The sequence below is a fragment of the Tasmannia lanceolata genome, unplaced genomic scaffold (genome assembly GCF_043159265.1).
Source record: "Tasmannia lanceolata isolate RefF3 unplaced genomic scaffold, GAP_Taslan_0.1 ptg000020l, whole genome shotgun sequence".
Classification (NCBI taxonomy): Eukaryota; Viridiplantae; Streptophyta; class Magnoliopsida; order Canellales; family Winteraceae; genus Tasmannia; species Tasmannia lanceolata.
Window position 1 is genome coordinate 15677819 of NW_027518697.1, and position 18334 is coordinate 15696152.

An 18334-nucleotide genomic window follows, 5' to 3' on the forward strand; every position below is an offset into this window, starting at 1 on the left:
ATAAAGCCTAAGGTTGCAGCTTTGGTCGGGTGCCCAACCCGAAAATATTTCTCTAGGGTTCGAAAGTCATGGTTCCCAGGTTGGATCAGATTTTAGGATGAAAAACTCGGCTTAATCTTGGGTCAGGTCGGGTTTAAAGAAAACAAAAATTTAAACCCAGCCCGAGTTGAGCTTCTAACATTAAAAAAAAAAAAAAATTCACCACTTCATTGTTAAAACTTTAAAAGATAAAAACATTACACTCCTCTTATTTCCAACACACGTGACGGCCAACACACCTCCACTCCCTTTGTCAATCTCCTTCGTTCCTTTAGAATTCAAAGCAAAAATTGTTGGTTGTATCAAAGATCCCTTCATGTAAGCCTTCCCAAACCGGAAACCATTAGCTGAATCTTGGCTTGCACCATCGGTTAATGGTAGGTCATTCTTGTCATCCATTCTCAAGATTAAATGAGTGTAGGCATGGTTTTAAATTTTGGTTTTGGCTAAAATTTTGGACTTATCCGAAACCGAAATTTCGGGCGAAATTTGTTAACCGTAATTTTGGGACAAAATTTCAACCGAAATTTCGCTCGAAAATCTTTAACCAAATAAAAAACAATTATTTTTTTACCAATTTCAAAGAAATTCCTAGAATTTCAAACAAAATTTGGTAAATTTCAGGAATTTCGCTTTTGATACGTTTCGGTTTCAGTCCTCACCGAAATCTAAAACCATGAGTGTAGGTGAAAAAAATCGACTTGGCCCAAGAAACTATCTCAGATAAGGTAGGGTTTATGAATACCAAGATCTCTAGTTTTTCAAGAAAACTTGACTAGAGATAATTTATCTGGTAGAGTAGGATTTTGGAAAACTTGACCCGCCCGACTTGAGTTGCAACCTTAGCAATATACATGGCACTCGATGAGTGGTTGTTTTGGCCCTAGAATACCTTTAATCCTCCCTCTTTGTTTCCCTTTTTTTGGTTAGGGAGAATCTCTCTCTCTCTCTCTTCTTTCTTTTGTCAATAGTTTTCTTTTCATGGAAATTTTTTATTGGAAAACTCTAAGGAAAAATTTTACTTGATTTTTTTCGATGGTATACTTCTTTGAGGACTGCTAAACTAAAGGGCACCCTTGCAAAAGTCAGCCTCAAGGGTGCGCCTACTAAAATGTAGTTGCCTATTTAAGGTATTTTCAAAGAATAATGATATGGAGACCGATTTGATGACCTAGAGTGGAACCGAACTAATAGCCTCTTCACAAGTTAGCAATCTTGGCTCGTTGATTATTGGCTTTCCCCCCTTAAATGGCAAAACTACTCTCCCATGCCAGGTGCCATGTAGGGATTTGTTCGGTTCCACTCTAAGGTCCCCAAATCGGTCTCCATAGCAGCACTCATTTTCAAAAGGGAGATTTTATATGTTTGCATGGGCGCAGTGAAGTCCAGTATTTTTCAAAAAGTACGGTGGCCCCACTTCATAGAATGATCTAAACCATTCATTTGTTGGGCCACAACGCAAATGAATGGTTTGGATCCTTCGATGAAGTGGTCCGCATAGTACTTTTTAAAAAATCCTAGAAGTGTGTACAATGTTTTTAAGACTTACATTAGTGTTCTTATTGATCCTTTGTAAAAATAAGTGGCAATTATTTTAAAAAAATCCAGAAGCTTCTAGAATAGTCCTTGACTCTTTAATGATTGTCAAAGTGGTGCAATCCGGAAGGAGCCTACAAATAGGAGTGAGCTCCTTACGTGCAAATTACCTTTAGACCTCGTTTAAGTACAATATGATGTTAGCATTATTGCCTTATCACAAGGCTAGGTCACTGGGTTTAGGCTGACTTGCAATTAAGGATCCAGATTCTTATAGATTCTCATTTCTTTACTTTCCCTTGTCTATTGATTTGAGAGGAAAATGGAGAAAACATAGAAGTAAGGGACATGGTACCAGAGCTTCATCCAAGACACTCATGGCATAGGCCATGGTGGATGTAGAAAGTCATAGGGGTCTGAAGAAGATGGAGAAGTTGAGATCCAATGGCTGAAAAGGATTTAAACTAGGCCCTTCTAACTAGTTCAGGATGGAATCACCATCACAGATTATACATAGGAAATAACAAGCCTCGTACAAAGACATTTATGCATCCCTTCAAAGCTTTAACCAGCCCAAGGAACAAACCAAAAGAAGAATACTTGGGTTTGAAGTTGATGCACCTGTAGGAATATGGAGACCGAAACTGGGATTATTTTCTAAGAAGACAATAGATTACAGAGGATAATGTTACCTTCAAAAATATGATTTTATTCCAACAATCCCACCAATATGTTAGTCTCGATGAGTTTCGAGTGGTCTGAAACAAGCTCTAATAGTTCTATTGAAATCGAAAATAAACAAGAATAGACTAGGAGAAAAAATGAAAAATGGCGAAAACAGTGAGTTAATTCGAGGAAACTTAGGCCTCCAATGTACTGATAGAACTCTCTGTGCTTATTTCCTTCCTTTCAATAGCCCTACAGCATCTGCACTTGTACAGAAATGGAAAAGAGCAAAATAGGAAACATAAAGACGAAAACCTATTGCAAACGTATTCATAAACTGGTTGTAACAAACTCCTTTTCTTGAACCCTCAACAACCTAATTTCTAGAAAACGTAATTGTATACCACCCTCTGCTTGCAGCTGAAGGAAAGGGCTACCAAACTAAGTGCATATGTGAACCGGTATAAAGAATGTTTCTCTTCCTTTTGTTTTGTATACATTCTATAAAGGGAGAACTTAGTTCAACCAGGAGATCCCCAACATTTTAGCCATGAAAGTGTAACGGTCCGCAGCTTCATCAATCTAGAATAAAAACAGAATGAGGGCCACCTGTTAGATAACCACCAGCTACAAAGCTGAAAAAAAAAAATTCCAAGGAAAAGGAGACAAGCAATACCATTTTCTGGGTAGGACGTCCTGCTCCATGTCCAGCCTTGCGCTCAATGCGGGCAATAATTGGATTGGTCTGGGGGCTGTTCTCCATGCTTGTGCAGAGGACATGTTGCATGGTCTGAGGTGAAATAGAAGTGAAGCCAATAGTTTTGGGAGAAATAACAAGGGAAATGAGTATAAGAATAGATAAGGCACACTAATTCCAGCAAGATCAACTAGGACAGAAATGAATTCTTAAAAAAGTTGCAATTGACATCAACTAAGTACAGCCATATATGTAGGACTTAAGCTGTGCGATTAGAGTGAACTCAGATTCAGTGTAAAAGGACATTTGCTCGTGAACACATTTCAGAATCGCGGTACGAAAAAAGAGCTGAAACAAGTCAAACAACCAATCTGCACCCTCTTTTAATAGATAAAATTGGAAATTAATTAAGATTTCCAACTTTGGGGCAATCACGGTGAGATGAAATACAAAACTACAACCATCCAAATAAACAACAAGAAAAAAAAAGCCAAATAGCTAGCAAACACCATAAATAGAAGCAATATAAACAACAAAAGTTGAGGATTCATTTTAAGTGGTGTATAACCTTTATAATTGTCTCATAACAGGAGAAGATAGATACATGCCAATAACCTCTATTTAGAATCTATTTAGAATGATGAGAAAGAAGTTATACATGCCAATAACCTCTACTTAGAATGTAGAACTTACTGCCAACAACTTCAACGAATGTAGAGGCACAACCCGATCATCATGATCAGCTGTCAACAACATTGTAGGTGGGTACTGGCAAAACTGATTACCAACCTCTTTCCATGGCCTTTTCACATTATGAAGTGGTGAGTATCTGAGACAAACCATATTAAACTTAGATACGTGTATGTACTATAAGACCCAAAATTTTAAATTTTAAAACAAACCAACAGAGAACTTCGAAAACAAACTACATTCATTTATTTGTCGTACAGAATGAAAGGAAAAGAAAAATAGAAGATTTTCCCTGGGACACATAATTAACCACATGCATGCAAGTTGTGAAAACTGCAAATCATAATAAGGGAGCAACATGAACGGGAGTGTAAAAACAGAAAAATGAATGCTGCTCCAAAATTAGTTAAAATGCCAATACCTTAAATGAGCTGTAGATTGCCAAGGTTAAAAGGCAGAAATGACAATATTAAAGGTGTTCGAGGTAATTAGACCCAAAATCACCGTTTAAAAGCTCCCCGAATCAATCTTTGACTCATCCATGTCAAGAAAAAAACAAGTGGTGTCAATCATTGACCGTACCAAGTCGACTCAGTTTTACCTTGGGCGAGTTCTTCTTAAGTACAAGTTTCTAAACACTACCTAAACTATTAACACCAGAAAAAATGTAAGTATAATATGTATACAAATAATACATCTAATGTACAAATTTCCTTACTTGATAAGCCACCGGAATTCTTCTTCCTTTTCCGAACAACCAAAATCAGAGGTCCATGCATGGCCTAGAAATAGAAATCAAATCAATGCGTCAGAAAAGAAAGACAAAGACACTCAAAGGTATGAAATAAGATAGCTGGTTGTGCCGAAAGAATGAACCAAACCTATGGTGAACTTATGGAACCGTAGCATGTCCATAACACCGACATGAGCCAGAGCACAGCCAAAAAGATCGGGTCGCTGACATAAAAAAAATTCGATTTTGATTACTTGAAATTATTTATGAGCAACAAAGGAAAACATAACAAGTAATTTGGAAATAGCTCCAAGGTCTCTCTACCTGATTTAAACAAGCAGCAACTAGTAGCCCACCATTGCTTCCACCTTCAATACAAAGCATTTTGGGCTGGGTATAACCAACAGAAACAAGATATTCGGCAGCTGATATAAAATCATGAAAGCAATTTTGTTTGTTTGAAAGGGATCCTGCTTTATGCCATTCCTCTCCATACTCCCCTCCGCCACGAATATTCGCTATGCAGAAGACAACACCTAAATGCCTTGTAAGAACAACACGGCTTACACCGAATGATGGTGTAAGGCTAATGTTGAATCCCCCATAGCCATATAATAAAGTTGGATGTGATCCATCCAAAAGAATATTGGTCTTGGAAACAATGAACATCGGTATCTTGGTACCATCCATACTAGATACAAAAACCTGAGAACCAGATCCATGTATTAAATTATTAATCACCAAGATGTGGCACAAAATAGTGTCTCCAAAGTCGAAGTATCATGAAGAAATGAAAATTTTAGTTAAAAAAATAAAAAAATATATCAAATAACCATTCCCTGTATGACATAAAACTCCCATGGACATAAGTTGTCAATAGACTGAGAAGATTTTGTGCTCAAATAGATCTACAATTGGGGCTCTAATATTTTATATTTCAGGGGGCATCTTTGTATATAAAATATTAGAGCATATTAAATATTAGAAAATACTTTCACCCGATTTTTCTTGCAATCTCAACACTCCTTAAATTTTATTTCTTTTTTAGCATCTAATACTGAGAGAGGGAGAGTGGGAAGAGAGAGAAGAACGGTCTTACATTTCTTGTCATTTGAGAGAGATGGGTGAAGAGATAAGTTGATGGTCTTACACTCTTTTGGTTAGAAAGTATGAAATGCGATTAGGATTGTTGAATTTTGACACATGTTTTCTTTTCTATTTTCATTTTTCTCTTCCTTCTCCTATGTTGTACCTACTATTGAGAAAAGAATGGAGAGAAGAAAAGTGAGTTGGAGAAGAAACTCCCCCTCACTAATATATTTATTTAAAGAGAGATAAGTACAATTACAACTATGCCCTTAGGCTTATTACATATATCCAACACTCCCCCTCAAGCTGGAATGTAGATATTATACATTCCTAGCTTGCTACAAATATCATTCAACTTCAACTTAGGCAAGGGTTTTGTGAAAATATCTGCTAACTAGTCCACATATCGAGTAAAAGAAACATGTATCTCGCCCTTATGGATTCTCTAGCGAATAAAATGGCAATCAACCTCTATATGCTTGGTTCTCTCATGGAAGACGGGATTGGTGGCTATGGGAATCGCAGCTTTATTATCACAATAAAGCTGAGCTGAAGAAGAAGGAAAACCAATCTCTATCATGAGGAAACATAACCAAAGAAGTTCCCCACTCGAATGGGACATAGCTCGGTATTCTGCCTCAGCACTAGACTTCGAAACAACCTCTTGTTTCTTACTTTTCCATGACACTAGATTGCCACCAACAAAGGTGCAGTAGCTCGTGGTTGAGATCCTGCCCAATCTGCATCACAATAGCCTTCCACCTTGGCATGTCCATTTTTCTTGAATAGTAGTCCTTTCCCTGGTGCCCCTTTCAAATAGCAGAGAATCTGAACTACTGCTGTCCAGTGAGAGGTACGAGGAGCACTCGTAAACTGGCTAACTACAACTGCATAAGAGATATCTGGGTGAGTAACCATGAAATATATGAGCTTACCAACCAGTTTCCTATACTTACCAGGGTCTTCCAATAGATCTCCTTCCTCTGGAATAAGCTTTACATTAGGATCCATAGGCGCAGATACATGTTTTACTCCAAGATTCCCTGTTTCTTCCAGTAAGTCCAACACATACTTTCTCTGTGATAGAGATATCCCTTTAGAGGAATATGCCACCTCTATCCCAAGAAAGTATCTAAGCCGACCAAAATCTTTTGTAGCAAACTCTGCTTGTAAGAAACTCTTCAATCTCTGAATTCCCCCTAATTTGCTACCTGTAATGATGATGTCATCAACATACACAATCAAAAGGATGCACCCTGTAGAAGATTGATGACTGAACATTGAATGGTTTACTGCACACTGTCTAAGTCCAAAACGTATGACGGCCTCACTGAATCGATCAAATCATGCTCGTGGAGACTGTTTCAAGCCATACAGTGATTTCTTAAGGCGACAAACAGAGGAAGACATCTCCCCCTGAGCAGCATATCCTTGAGGCTGCTCCATATAAACTTCCTCCTAGAGGTCGCCATGTAGAAAGGCATTCTTGACGTCTAGCTGATGTAGATGCCAACCATGATTAACTGCCATGGATAGTATCAAGCGAACTAAAGGAATCTTCGCAACTGGCGAGAATGTCTCATGATAGTCAACCCCAAATGTATGAGTGTAACCCTTGGCAATCAGACGGGCCTTCAACCTTTCAACTGTCCCATCAGGTAAATACTTGATTGAGAATATCCAACAACAATCGACTGGTCGAGCCCCAGCAAGAAGTGGAACAAGATCCCATGTCTGGTTTGATCGGAGTGCACCCATTTCTAGATCCATAGCAGCTCGCCAGCCTAGATGTTGAAGAGCCTCGGACAATGACGAAACAAAGGCTTGGAAGAAGACGTTCAGACGGTCATAAGAAACAAAATGAGATATGGGATGTGCATTAGAATGAGATCTAGTGCGAGATGCAATAGGAGAGTCATAAGCAATGATAGAGGAGGGTGAAGTAGATACCTGAGTAGGCAAGGTAGGGACCTCGACAGATAAAGGCGATGGATCTTGGGAAGGAGGTGGAGGTCCGTCTTTCTACACGCGTCGCCGATATTATTTGATAACTGGTGGTGGAGCCACTTGAACTAATGAAGAGGACGATGGATCTGTGATCGTAACAGGCTGTAAGGGTATCTGAACCGAGTCTGAAAGCGAAGGAAGAAATAATGGGACCTCATTCTCCAAGGGACTTGTAAGAGGAGGAGATGAAGGACCAAAGAAAGCTTCAGATTCAAAAAAAGGTAACATTAGCTGAGACAAATCATCGGCGTAGTCAAGGAATATAACAACGGTAGCCTTTCAGAGTTCTAGAATAACCTAGAAAGACACTGTTCCGACCGAGGATCGAGTTTGTCCCGACCAGGACCAAGAAGGTGGACGAAGCAGACACACCCAAATAATCGAGGGGTGAGAGGGAATGGATCCGGCTGAGGTTATAACACCTGAAAGGGAGAAGAGCCACAAAGGACAGAAGAGGGAAGACGATTCGCAAGAAAACAAGATGTCAACACGGCCTCCCCCCAAAAAGACATAGGGGCTCTCATTTGAAACATGATTGTGCGAGTAACTTCAAGTAAGTACCTCAATTTCCTTTCAGCGATACCGTTTTGCTATGACGTGTAGGCACAAGAGGACTGGTGAAGAATTCCATGACCTGAAAGGTAATCCTGAAACCCATGTGTGGAAGAGAAAAATTTTCGAGCATTATCAGTCGAAGACATTTAATATTGCAATTAAACTAATTCTTTATTTCAACATGAAAATTCTGAAAAGCAGTGAAGACCTAAGAGCGGTCTTTCAACAAATATACCCATATCATACGTGAGTAGTCATCAATAAAAACAACGAAATACCTAAATCCATTATTTGACTCGATCCTATAGGACCCCCATACATCAGAATGAACTAAGAGGAAAGGACTATCGACTCGACTAATGACTCGGGAAGGAAAGGACACCTAGTGGTGCTTTCCGAGTTCACATGACTCGCACCGGAACGGAGAGACTGAAGAAGGAACACATGACGTCTACTGAAGGCACTAAAGAGACGAATGACCAAGACGGCAGTGCCACTGATAGGCATCAACCGAGGTATGAAGGCTGTAGGAGAACGACTGCAGTCAAGGCGGTAATGTCCATCCACCTCACGACCCAATCCAATCGTCTTCCTAGTCGAAAGATCCTGAAACAAATAATACGAGGGATAAAATGAGATGGTGCACTGAAGATTTTTCGTTAATTGACTGACAGAAAGTAAACTAAATAGATATTTAGGGACACATACTACAGATGGATAATGAAATATTAGGCGAGTGACATATTGTACCAATACCAGTGATGGGAGAAGTGGACCCATCAGCAAGGGTAATGGTCTGAGAGCCAGAAGAAAAAGAGCGAAAAAGAGGATATCTGAGATGAGTTGCCAGTCATGTGATTGGAGGCTCCCGAGTCAATAATCCAGGACCCGGAGCTAGAGAGTAAGGTTGTGGGTGAACTACCTAGCTGGGCAAACCCGGCAGTGGCCTGTGAAGCACTTTGTCTAAACCGTTGCACCTCCTCATAATCCGCCCTGGTGAAGGTAAATGATTCATCAACCGAAGTAGAACCAGGCATAGGGGTCAAGCTGTCAGATGGGCCAGGAGCAGTGAGATGAGCTGATCAGGTGGGCGAAGCTCAGGACGAAGCGTGTAGCACGTCTTGATCTGGTGGCCATCCCGATGAAAATGAGTACAGTAAGGACGGCCATGGCCACCACCAACGCAGCCACCTCCACGACCACGTCCACGAGCCCGGGGAAAGGAGCCACCTCCTCTGGGTGGCCTGGAGCCACGAATACCATCAGAAGATATGACAGCGGAACTATCAGACGGAAGGCTGGATGGTGTCTCATCAAGGCACTGCTGCGCATGGGACTAGGTCTCCCGTAATGATGGAATAGTGCCGGAGCCAAGAATCTGATGACAAAGATGCGTAAACTCAGGGCCCAAGCTCTCAAGATAGTGCACAACTCGAATTTGTTCTCGCTGGCGATGGAGGACATTGATATCAGAAGTGAGAGGTAAGAAAATGTCAAGTTGCTGACATAATGAGATAAACTGCCCATAATGAGTCTCAAGGGGCATGTCACCACGTCGCAGATGCATCCACTCAGAGTAAGTGGAATAGATACACCTGAGGTTCTCAACCCCAGTGTAGGTGAGAGTTGTGTGATCCCAGATCTCCTTCGCAGTAGCGAGGAGAATCATGGTAGATGAAATGGCAGGGGTCATGCTCTGTCAGAGAAGACTACGAATCAAGGCATCTTCCATTTCCCAGCGAGTATAGGAAGGGTCCTTAGGTGAAGGTCTTGACGAAGAAAACTGACCTTACCTCGTCCAAGGAGGTATGTCTCAACTGCAACTTTCCAGGGTAAGTAGTTGGTTCCATCAAATTTGGCAATGTTCAACTGTTGGTACGAACCCTCCACAGGTGCCAAGGTAGAAGGAGAAGAGGAAGAGGTAGCCGAAGGTGGTGGAGCAGCACGGACATCCGTGGTCATGCCAAGAGAGGGATCCACAATGACGGGTGGATCCATAATGACAGCAAGTGACGAGAGACTAAAATACCAACAACTAGCGGCTACAAATAGGAAAAAGAAGGTGACGGACAAACCAACTAATCAAAGAGAACGACTCATAGTCCGGCTCGAGGGGCCAAGGATAGGAACCGAGAGGGAGACATGCCGAAGATGGGAAGAATCCGCGAAGAGAGAATGAATAGAACTGACCGAAATCAGCACATGAGAGTGAAACAAAGAAGAGTGAAAAACTAGGGTTGGGTTTGTTTATTTACGTTTAATTTTGAGGAAGCAGGGGTGTCGAGGGCTGGAGGGGAGCCTACAAAGGCACAGGAGGGATTGGGTTGGGTCCAAGGGGGGTCGCGAGGAGGTGGGATTGGGTTCAGGGGGTGCGGGGAGGAGGGGTTGGGACTAGGGGGGGTCGCAGGGTGGGATCTGTTGGGTGGGAGGGAGGGAGATAGGAAAGGGCGAGGGTCTGGTGGGGAGGGGTGAGGGTCTGGTGGGGGTGGAGGGGGGTCGTAGGAGGGGGGTGGGGGTGAGAGGGGTGGTAGGAGAGGGGGCGAGGGTCTGGTGGGGTTGGGGGGGTCGTAGGAGGGGGGGGGTGGAAGCCCAGATGGGGGCGAGAGGTTGGGGGGTCGTAGGAGAGGCGGTCGGAAACCCAGATGGGGGCGGGGGGTGGTGGGGGCGTAGGAGAAGGGGGTAGGAGAAGGGGGGCGAGGGCCTGGTGAGGGGGCGGGGGTGGTGGGGGCGTAGGAGAAGCGGGGGCGAGGGCCTGGTGGGACGAGGGCGGGGGATGGGGTGCTGGTGGAGGAGTGGTGGGGTCGGGTGGAGGAGAAAACCCCGATGGGTTTAGTGTTAGGGTTTAGAATTTATGTTTAGGGTTAGGGTTGGGGATGGAGACGGAGAAGATGGAGGCAATGGTGATCCCTATGGGTCAGAAACCCTAGGGCTCTGATACATATATCCAACACCTACATATAGTATTGTAGGTGTTGGAGAGAAGAAAAATGAGTTGGAGAAGAAACTCCTCCTCACTAATGTATTTATTTAATGAGAGATAAGTATAATACAACTATGCCCTCAGGCTTATTACATATATCCAACACCTACATATAGTATTGTAAAGTATATGTACTTTGAACGATATTTTCTAAGAAGGCACTCTCTTATATCTTATACCGCTAGATTTTTCTATTTTTTCTTTATTAAGTATTAGAAATAAGAGATTATAAATTACCAACATACGAACAATGTTGGTTCTTGGTCTAGAAATAGGATATAAGAGACCATAAATATATGGAGCATTAATTATGAGAGCCCCAACTGTAGTTTTGACAAGAAATAAACAAGAATATCTAAATGAGTTCATATAACTCCTTGACGCAATTTTTAAGCTCAGCAAGCCAAAGGCATTAGCAAGTGAGAAAGTAGACAGCATTAATGAGTAAACCTTCAAGTTCAACCAAAAACAGATTATATGCAACAAAATTACCTGATTAACCTGGAATTCTGAGCGATCAAATCCAGAGACAACAATCTCTCGGAATATCTTCATTGTGGGAACCTCAGTTTCTAAATTGCACCTATAAATAATACCAGGAGTAAGGAAGCTAGTGAACCCAATAAAAACCTCGCTGTCTTTACGCCTTCCTGAAATCCCATAAATGGTACCGATGTCTATAGGCAAATTATGTAGCAAAACGCCCGTTTTCAAGTCTCTTATCTGCAGAATATACTTGACATCACTCAAGTAAGTCACCAAAATTTGGTTACCATTAACAGCCGAGGCTGAGTGGAGCACATCTTTTTCAGATTCTTGAAGCACATCAGTCCATAGACTTAGTTCTTTGAGATCAACCCTGACTAATTTATACCTAGGGGCATCTTTATTTGTGAGAAAGGTAAAATGGCTACCATCATTTGAAACAGCATGATAACGTGCTGCAAAATTGTCGATAAGCTTAATAAAGGGGACCATGTCATTTCCCTCCCCAAAACCTTCGAGCCTGTGAGGAAGTGTAGACAAGTCACAGTAGTAAAGTTTGTTGACAGGATTACAGCCCTCGTCAATATATAGAAGAAGATACTGCATCCCAAAACCAATGGGTCAGATAAAAACCTTATAGAGCATTTTCAATACCTAATCGGATAAATTCATAAAGGTCATTTTATTAGAAAAGTTTGAACTGGTAACTATGATGATTTGTGTCAAAGCCACAAACCAATAAAATATAATCATAATGAATATAGAAAGGCTGCTTGGCAAGAAATATTAAAACTGGCATTCAATTAGACCATCATTAGTGCATGTAACAAAGGAGGCTCTTGGAACATAATAGCCTAGAAAGTCTACAAACAACAGTTGTAAATTTCGTTTCATTTCGAAATGGACGAAACGTTTCGGTTTCGGCCGAAAACCGGAACGAAATGACGAAAATTTCATTTCGTTCCGGAATTCGGCCGAAATTTACCGAAATTTACAGGAATTTGATGAAATTTACCGAAAGTTTCGAACGAAATTGTCCGGAATTTTCCGAAATTTCGTTTTGGTGGCCAAAACGAAATGGCCACCGAAACGAAATTTACAACTAAGCTACAAACTAAGAAAGCACCATTTCTATAAATAGGACTGCAGTTTCATTATACAGTGCTGCTATGGAGACTGAAAGTGTGGCTGAGAGTGTAACCTAACAAATCCCCACATGCCACATGAAATGGAGGGGTAGTTCTGCCATTTTCATGGAAAAAAGCCAAAAATCAAGGGAAAGATTCCTGCTGTGTTAAGAGGCTACTTCTTAGGTTACAATTGATCCCCAATTCGGTTACCATATCATTATTTTTCATTGTATGGAAAGATGTTTTTTAAGGAACTGTTTATCCCAATAGAAACAATTCTAACAATATTCTCTTCTCTTTCTACAGAAATTCAAAGGGAAATATCAGGTCATGGACTGGGTGTCATATGATTTCATTTCTTTTTAGTAAGTAGCACCCTGTATTTGTTGTTTAATAATAGCAGGTATGAGCTATTAGTCCTAATTGGTGCAAGAAGTTCAGTTCAGGAACGACGTTGGGATTTTCTATGTGCTCAAGTTAACCACAATCCTTTTTCAATTCGAGACAGTTGTAATGATTTATTGCCTTATTGCTTGTTTTAACTTAGAATCTTATGCAAACATATTTTGACAACACAACATCGCATCACTACTGGCGCAAAAATGTTTTCACCAAAAAAAGAATATTGGATGTGCTCAATATCATCATTAAAAAAAAAGAATATGCCTTACAGTAATAAATTGAAAGGGGTAACTGGGATGGATTCTGGCGACTGATAGAAAATATCAACACACATCCAAGAGGGAAAACAGGACAAAAATAAATGGTTGGAAGGAGCACAAAATGGGAGGTGGTCAAGGAAGACTGGATGAAAGTAGTCTGCTAGAGCTATTGTATGAGGTTTAAAATTGTTACATTTAATGGTTTGGTAGATACAGATATAAAGAGTGTGTTACCTTCCCATCTTCAGTGACTTCAGCTCCAAACATCCATTTTGGATGCTCAGGATCCCTCCAGCACAAAATATCTTGAGATTGATCCTTACCCAAGAAATGGTAATAAAGCTCATGATTAAGGTTAGCATCTGTTTCAGTCCCAGCATCCAATTCTTCCCTTTCCCTATGCAAAGCCATCATAAATGTAATAACGCAAAGACGAAGGCACTAAAATTAAAACATATAGGCATAAGTCATTTAGCAGGTGTTCTTGAAGAAGTTTAACTTACTTGGGAGCAGGATAGCGACTATAGAAAAAGCCTTTGCTGTCATGAGTCCAGCTAACACATGAAAACTTAACCTGTAACAAAGAAAATAGACAGACATATAAGCTCATAACTTCCATTCATTGAGCAAATTACACCAAGCAATTCTTCAAGTTTAAGGAAAACCAAGTAAATATCATAAGAGTGCTTTCTTCCCAAAACAAGCATGCAACAAATGCATTGAGTATGTTACGCTTTCTAATCAAATCCAATTCAACTCAACAACTTGTAAAAAAAATAAAGAATTAAAAAAACGGGCTCCAAATTTCAATTGCTACAAACAAATGGAAACCAACATGATTCTGTCATAGATATTTCTTAACAATGTGGCAAGGGGACAAGTAGAATTCTAAAGTACGACATGTTCTTGTATAAAAGAAAATCATATTTTCATAATAAACAGCTTTATGTTGACAAGGATGGAACTAAAAAAGCATGCATCCAAATCTGTTTGGAGTGTTGTAATTTGACAAATCTCAGCGCAGTTACTTCACTTCTATAGAATAATTCATGAAACATAACTTTCATACAGATCACAATATCCAAAGACATTCCAAATTCAAAATATCCAAACAAAATTGAATATTTGCAGAAACACATGCTATATTGAAACACTCACCCAAGACAACGAGTCGGGCTCTGCACCCTTATCTTCAACACGCATTACTTTGATGGTCACCCAATCGCTACCGCTCGAACTAAGACCGTAAGCCAGGAACTTCGCATCCTCGCTAACAGAAGATATGCGCAAAGCGATGGTCCCATCCTCACTCAACCCATTCGGGTCGAGCAAAATCTCCGCCTTACCCTCCAAATCATCCTAAAACATTAAACACCCACAAAAAAACTCAACAAATTTTTATTAGAGTTAAAGTGCAGAGTAGGCAAGTATTGGACGTAATTTAGGAAAGTGTACAAGAGGCAACCACTAGACTCAACTGGCATATACAAGCAGCAAGCTATTAGAGGAAAGTGTATACGAGGCAAGCATTGGACATAATTGGCACGCGATTGATTCTTAAACAACCAATTACTCCAAAAGCTTAAGCTTTTAGACGTAAATTGGCACTCATTGAACGTGATTGATTCGGAAACAACCAATTACTCCAAAAGCTTAAGCATTGGACATAATTGGCACCTATTGAATGTGAATGATTCTGATATGTTAATAGTGTAAAAGATTAAATAACTCCATCTCTAACAGCATAAGCTTTTGGAGTAATTATTTGTTTCACATGGCGGAGTAAAAGGTCCTGAGTTCAAAACTCCTTGATATTAAAAATACACATGTAATGGCCAACCCAAAAAAGAGGGGCCACAGTTGCTGCGAGTAGGCCAACCTAAAAAAATGGGGCCACACATGAGGAGGAGTGTTAAAGTATAAAATAAATATCACCATCTCCAAAGCTTAAACTTTTAGAGTAATTGGTTGTTTCACATGAAACAGCCAATGACTCCAAAAGTTTAAGCTATTATACACTTTCCTAAATTACGTCCAATACTTGCCTCTTGTACACTTTCCTCTAATAATTTTCAACTCAAATTGATCAAAATCTCCGAACCCAATTTGAATTCAATCACGTGTATACCTGCACGTACAGAACACTCTGTGCTTGTAGCCCTGTGTTGTGGAAGTAGAAATACTTTTCACCACGTTTGAATGTCGTATCGAACCGCGGGTGATCGAATAGCTTTGTAATCTGTCCACGCAGCTTCTCCCTCGTCTCGCACTTCCTCAGCAGAGACTCTGTCAGATTCGCCTGCTTCTCTACGAAATCCTTCACCTCGTCTGCATCCGTATCTTCCAACCTGAATGTTGAAGTAAAAATGATTAAATAACACCAACTCTACAAGCTTAAGCTTTTGGAGTAATTGGTTGTTTCCCTGTGGTATTAGAGCTAATAGCTCCGGTTCAAAACCCAACAATTCCTTAATATTAAAAAAGAGTTTTGTAAGCCCGGATAAAGTACTTTGCGGCTTACACCATAGGATGATCCAAACCGTCCATTTGAGGCCACAACGAAAAATAGCATGTGCCCCGAAAATCATTTCCATAGGATAATCCCAACTCTCCCAGAGGTTTCCATACTATGTAGTCCCTCTATAGATGTTAAGGTTATGAATATAGTATGGAAATGATTTTTTCTGAGTAGAACCTATTTACGTTGTGGCCCATCAAATGGTTTGGATCATCCTGGCGTTAAAAATCTCTGGTATTAAAAATCTAGGTGTAGGGAAAAAAAGAGAGAGAGAGAGAGGGACAGCATGTGATGGGAGTGTTGAAGTATTAATGATTAAATGTGTGATTTTAGAGATTTTATATGGTGTAAGCCATTTTATAATCCCGTATTTTTCTAAAAGTATTGCACGGCCTACACCATAGGATGATCCAAACTGTCCATTTGATTGGCTATAACATAAACAGGATGTGCCCAAAAAGGTATTTAGGTATGATGATTTCAACCCTCCCATCCATAGAGGTTTCCATAATATGCATTTTCTCTATAGAACGAACGGCTATGATCATCATTTAGAAATGATTTTTTGTGCATAACCTATTTACATTGTGGCCCATCAAATGGATGGTTTGGATCACCCTATGGTGCAAGCCGTAAAATACTTTTGGAAAAAAAGGGGACTATAAGGGCTTACACCATAAAATTTCGCATGATTTCATATGGTATAAGCCCATGCAGTCCAATACTTTTAGAAATGTACGGTAGAACCATAGGATGATCCAAACCTTCCATTTGATGGGCCATGACCTAAACAGGTCGTGCCCCAAAAATCTTCTCCATAGATTGATCACAACCCTCCGATATATAGAGGTTTCAATAATATGCAGTCACACTATATATCGGAGGGCTGGGATCATCCTATGACAATTGTTTTTTTTTGGGCACAACATATTTACATAGTGACCCATAAAATGTATAGTTTGGATGGTCTTATGGAACATTTTTTTGGAAAATACTAGACAATACTTAATTCATATAAAACTCTTAACAGCTTTAGCTTATGGAGTAATTGGTTGTTTCACACTAAACTCCCCGTAAAAAAGAACCCATAATCAAGAAAGCCCAACAGTAAAAAACAAGAAAAAAAGAAAAAAAGAAAAAAATACTAGAGATTCATACCAAAAGAACCCATATTCAAGAAAGCACAACAGTAACAAAAACAAAGATTTTAAAAGGAAAAAAGAACTAGAGAATGTACCAGCGGTAGGGATCGGGAATGGGAAGACCATGGTAATCGTCGACAACGGAATCGTCTCTTCGAGCAATTGGGTATTGGAGAGAGAAGTCTTCTATTGAAAGAAAGCCCATTTTCGAGTCTGATGAGAGGGAGAGAGAGGCTTTTGGCTCTGTAGTCGTTCGTTTGGGGAGAAAAGTAGGCAGTTGGGGGGAACAGTTGCGGGAAGTGTCTCTATTTTATGTTGAGAATGTTGTCATAATGGTGATTTTGGTTTCAATCTTTACTCTTTTGGTTTCTTGAAAGGAATGTTATTTCATATTTTTAATTGGAATGGAGGGATTTTACTCTCTCCTCTTCTTTTGGGTTGCATGTTTTAATGTTTCCTTTTCTTTTGGGTCTTTTGTGTTTTGCACGTTTGGAATTTTTGTTTTAATGTTTCCTCTTCTTTTGCAAGTTTGGAATTTTTCTTTGATAGGGATATACAAGGTAGTTGTACAAGTGGAATGATTCCATTTTGTGTTGATAATGTTGTCATGGTGGTGATTTTGAGTTCTTTTTTATTTTTATTTTTTTTCTGGTTTTTGAAAGTGATTGTGATGTCACATTTTTTCATTTCACAAGATTCCACTCTCTCCTCTTCTCTTGGGTTGGATACTTGGATGTTTCTTTGATAGGAATATTCTGAACAAGATTAGTTTGTGGAGGTTAAATGGATTGATTAGAAGCTTAGGATAAAAGTGGTTGTGGGCTTTGGGTTTGTTTGGTTTTGTTTTGGGTGATGGAGACAAGAAAACAAGGTGGTTGGGCGGGAAGAGATGAGGTAAGTGTCGCCATTTTATGTTGAGAATGTTGCCATAATGAGGATCTTGGTTCCCAACTTTTCTTTTGTGGGTTCTTGAAAAGTAATGTGATTTCACATATTTAATTGTTAAGGATGATTTTATTTTTCTTTTGGGTTGCAAGTTTCAATTTTTCCTTACCTATTCTTTTGGATCTTTTGGATTTTTCATTTTTTGAATTTTTCTTTGATACGGATACTTGTACAGGTGGATTGATTCCATTTTGGGTTGAGAATGTTGCCATAATGGGGATTTTGGTTTCCAACTTTTTCTTTTTTGGGTTATTGAAAAGTAATGTGATTTCATACTTTTTATTGTTAAGGATGGATTTTATTTCCTCCTCTTCTTTTGGGTTGCAAGTTTTAATTTTTTCTTAGGCTCTGTTCACTTGCGTTCCCTGGAAAGCAAATCCCTGGAAAACAGCTTCTTTTTTCCTTGACAAGACCTTGACAAGACAGAATTCTGGTGTTTACTTGCTTTCCAGTGAAAAT

General features: G+C 39.9%; 1 protein-coding gene across 1 annotated transcript; it reads right to left on the bottom strand.

Annotated features, from left to right (window-relative positions):
- Positions 1-2268: 2268 nt before the first annotated feature.
- LOC143854253 (uncharacterized) lies at positions 2269-17400 on the bottom strand. Its single transcript, XM_077364125.1, has 12 exons — positions 17026-17400; positions 15399-15618; positions 14429-14629; positions 13774-13844; positions 13505-13667; positions 11485-12078; positions 4686-5066; positions 4510-4585; positions 4347-4410; positions 3632-3767; positions 2918-3031; positions 2269-2823 (listed from the first exon to the last, which is right to left on the bottom strand). Exons 1-12 carry the CDS (start codon positions 17133-17135, stop codon positions 2758-2760), a joined length of 2196 nt encoding a protein of 731 aa, XP_077220240.1. The 5' UTR covers positions 17136-17400; the 3' UTR covers positions 2269-2757.
- Between the last annotated feature and the right edge of the window lie 934 nt (positions 17401-18334).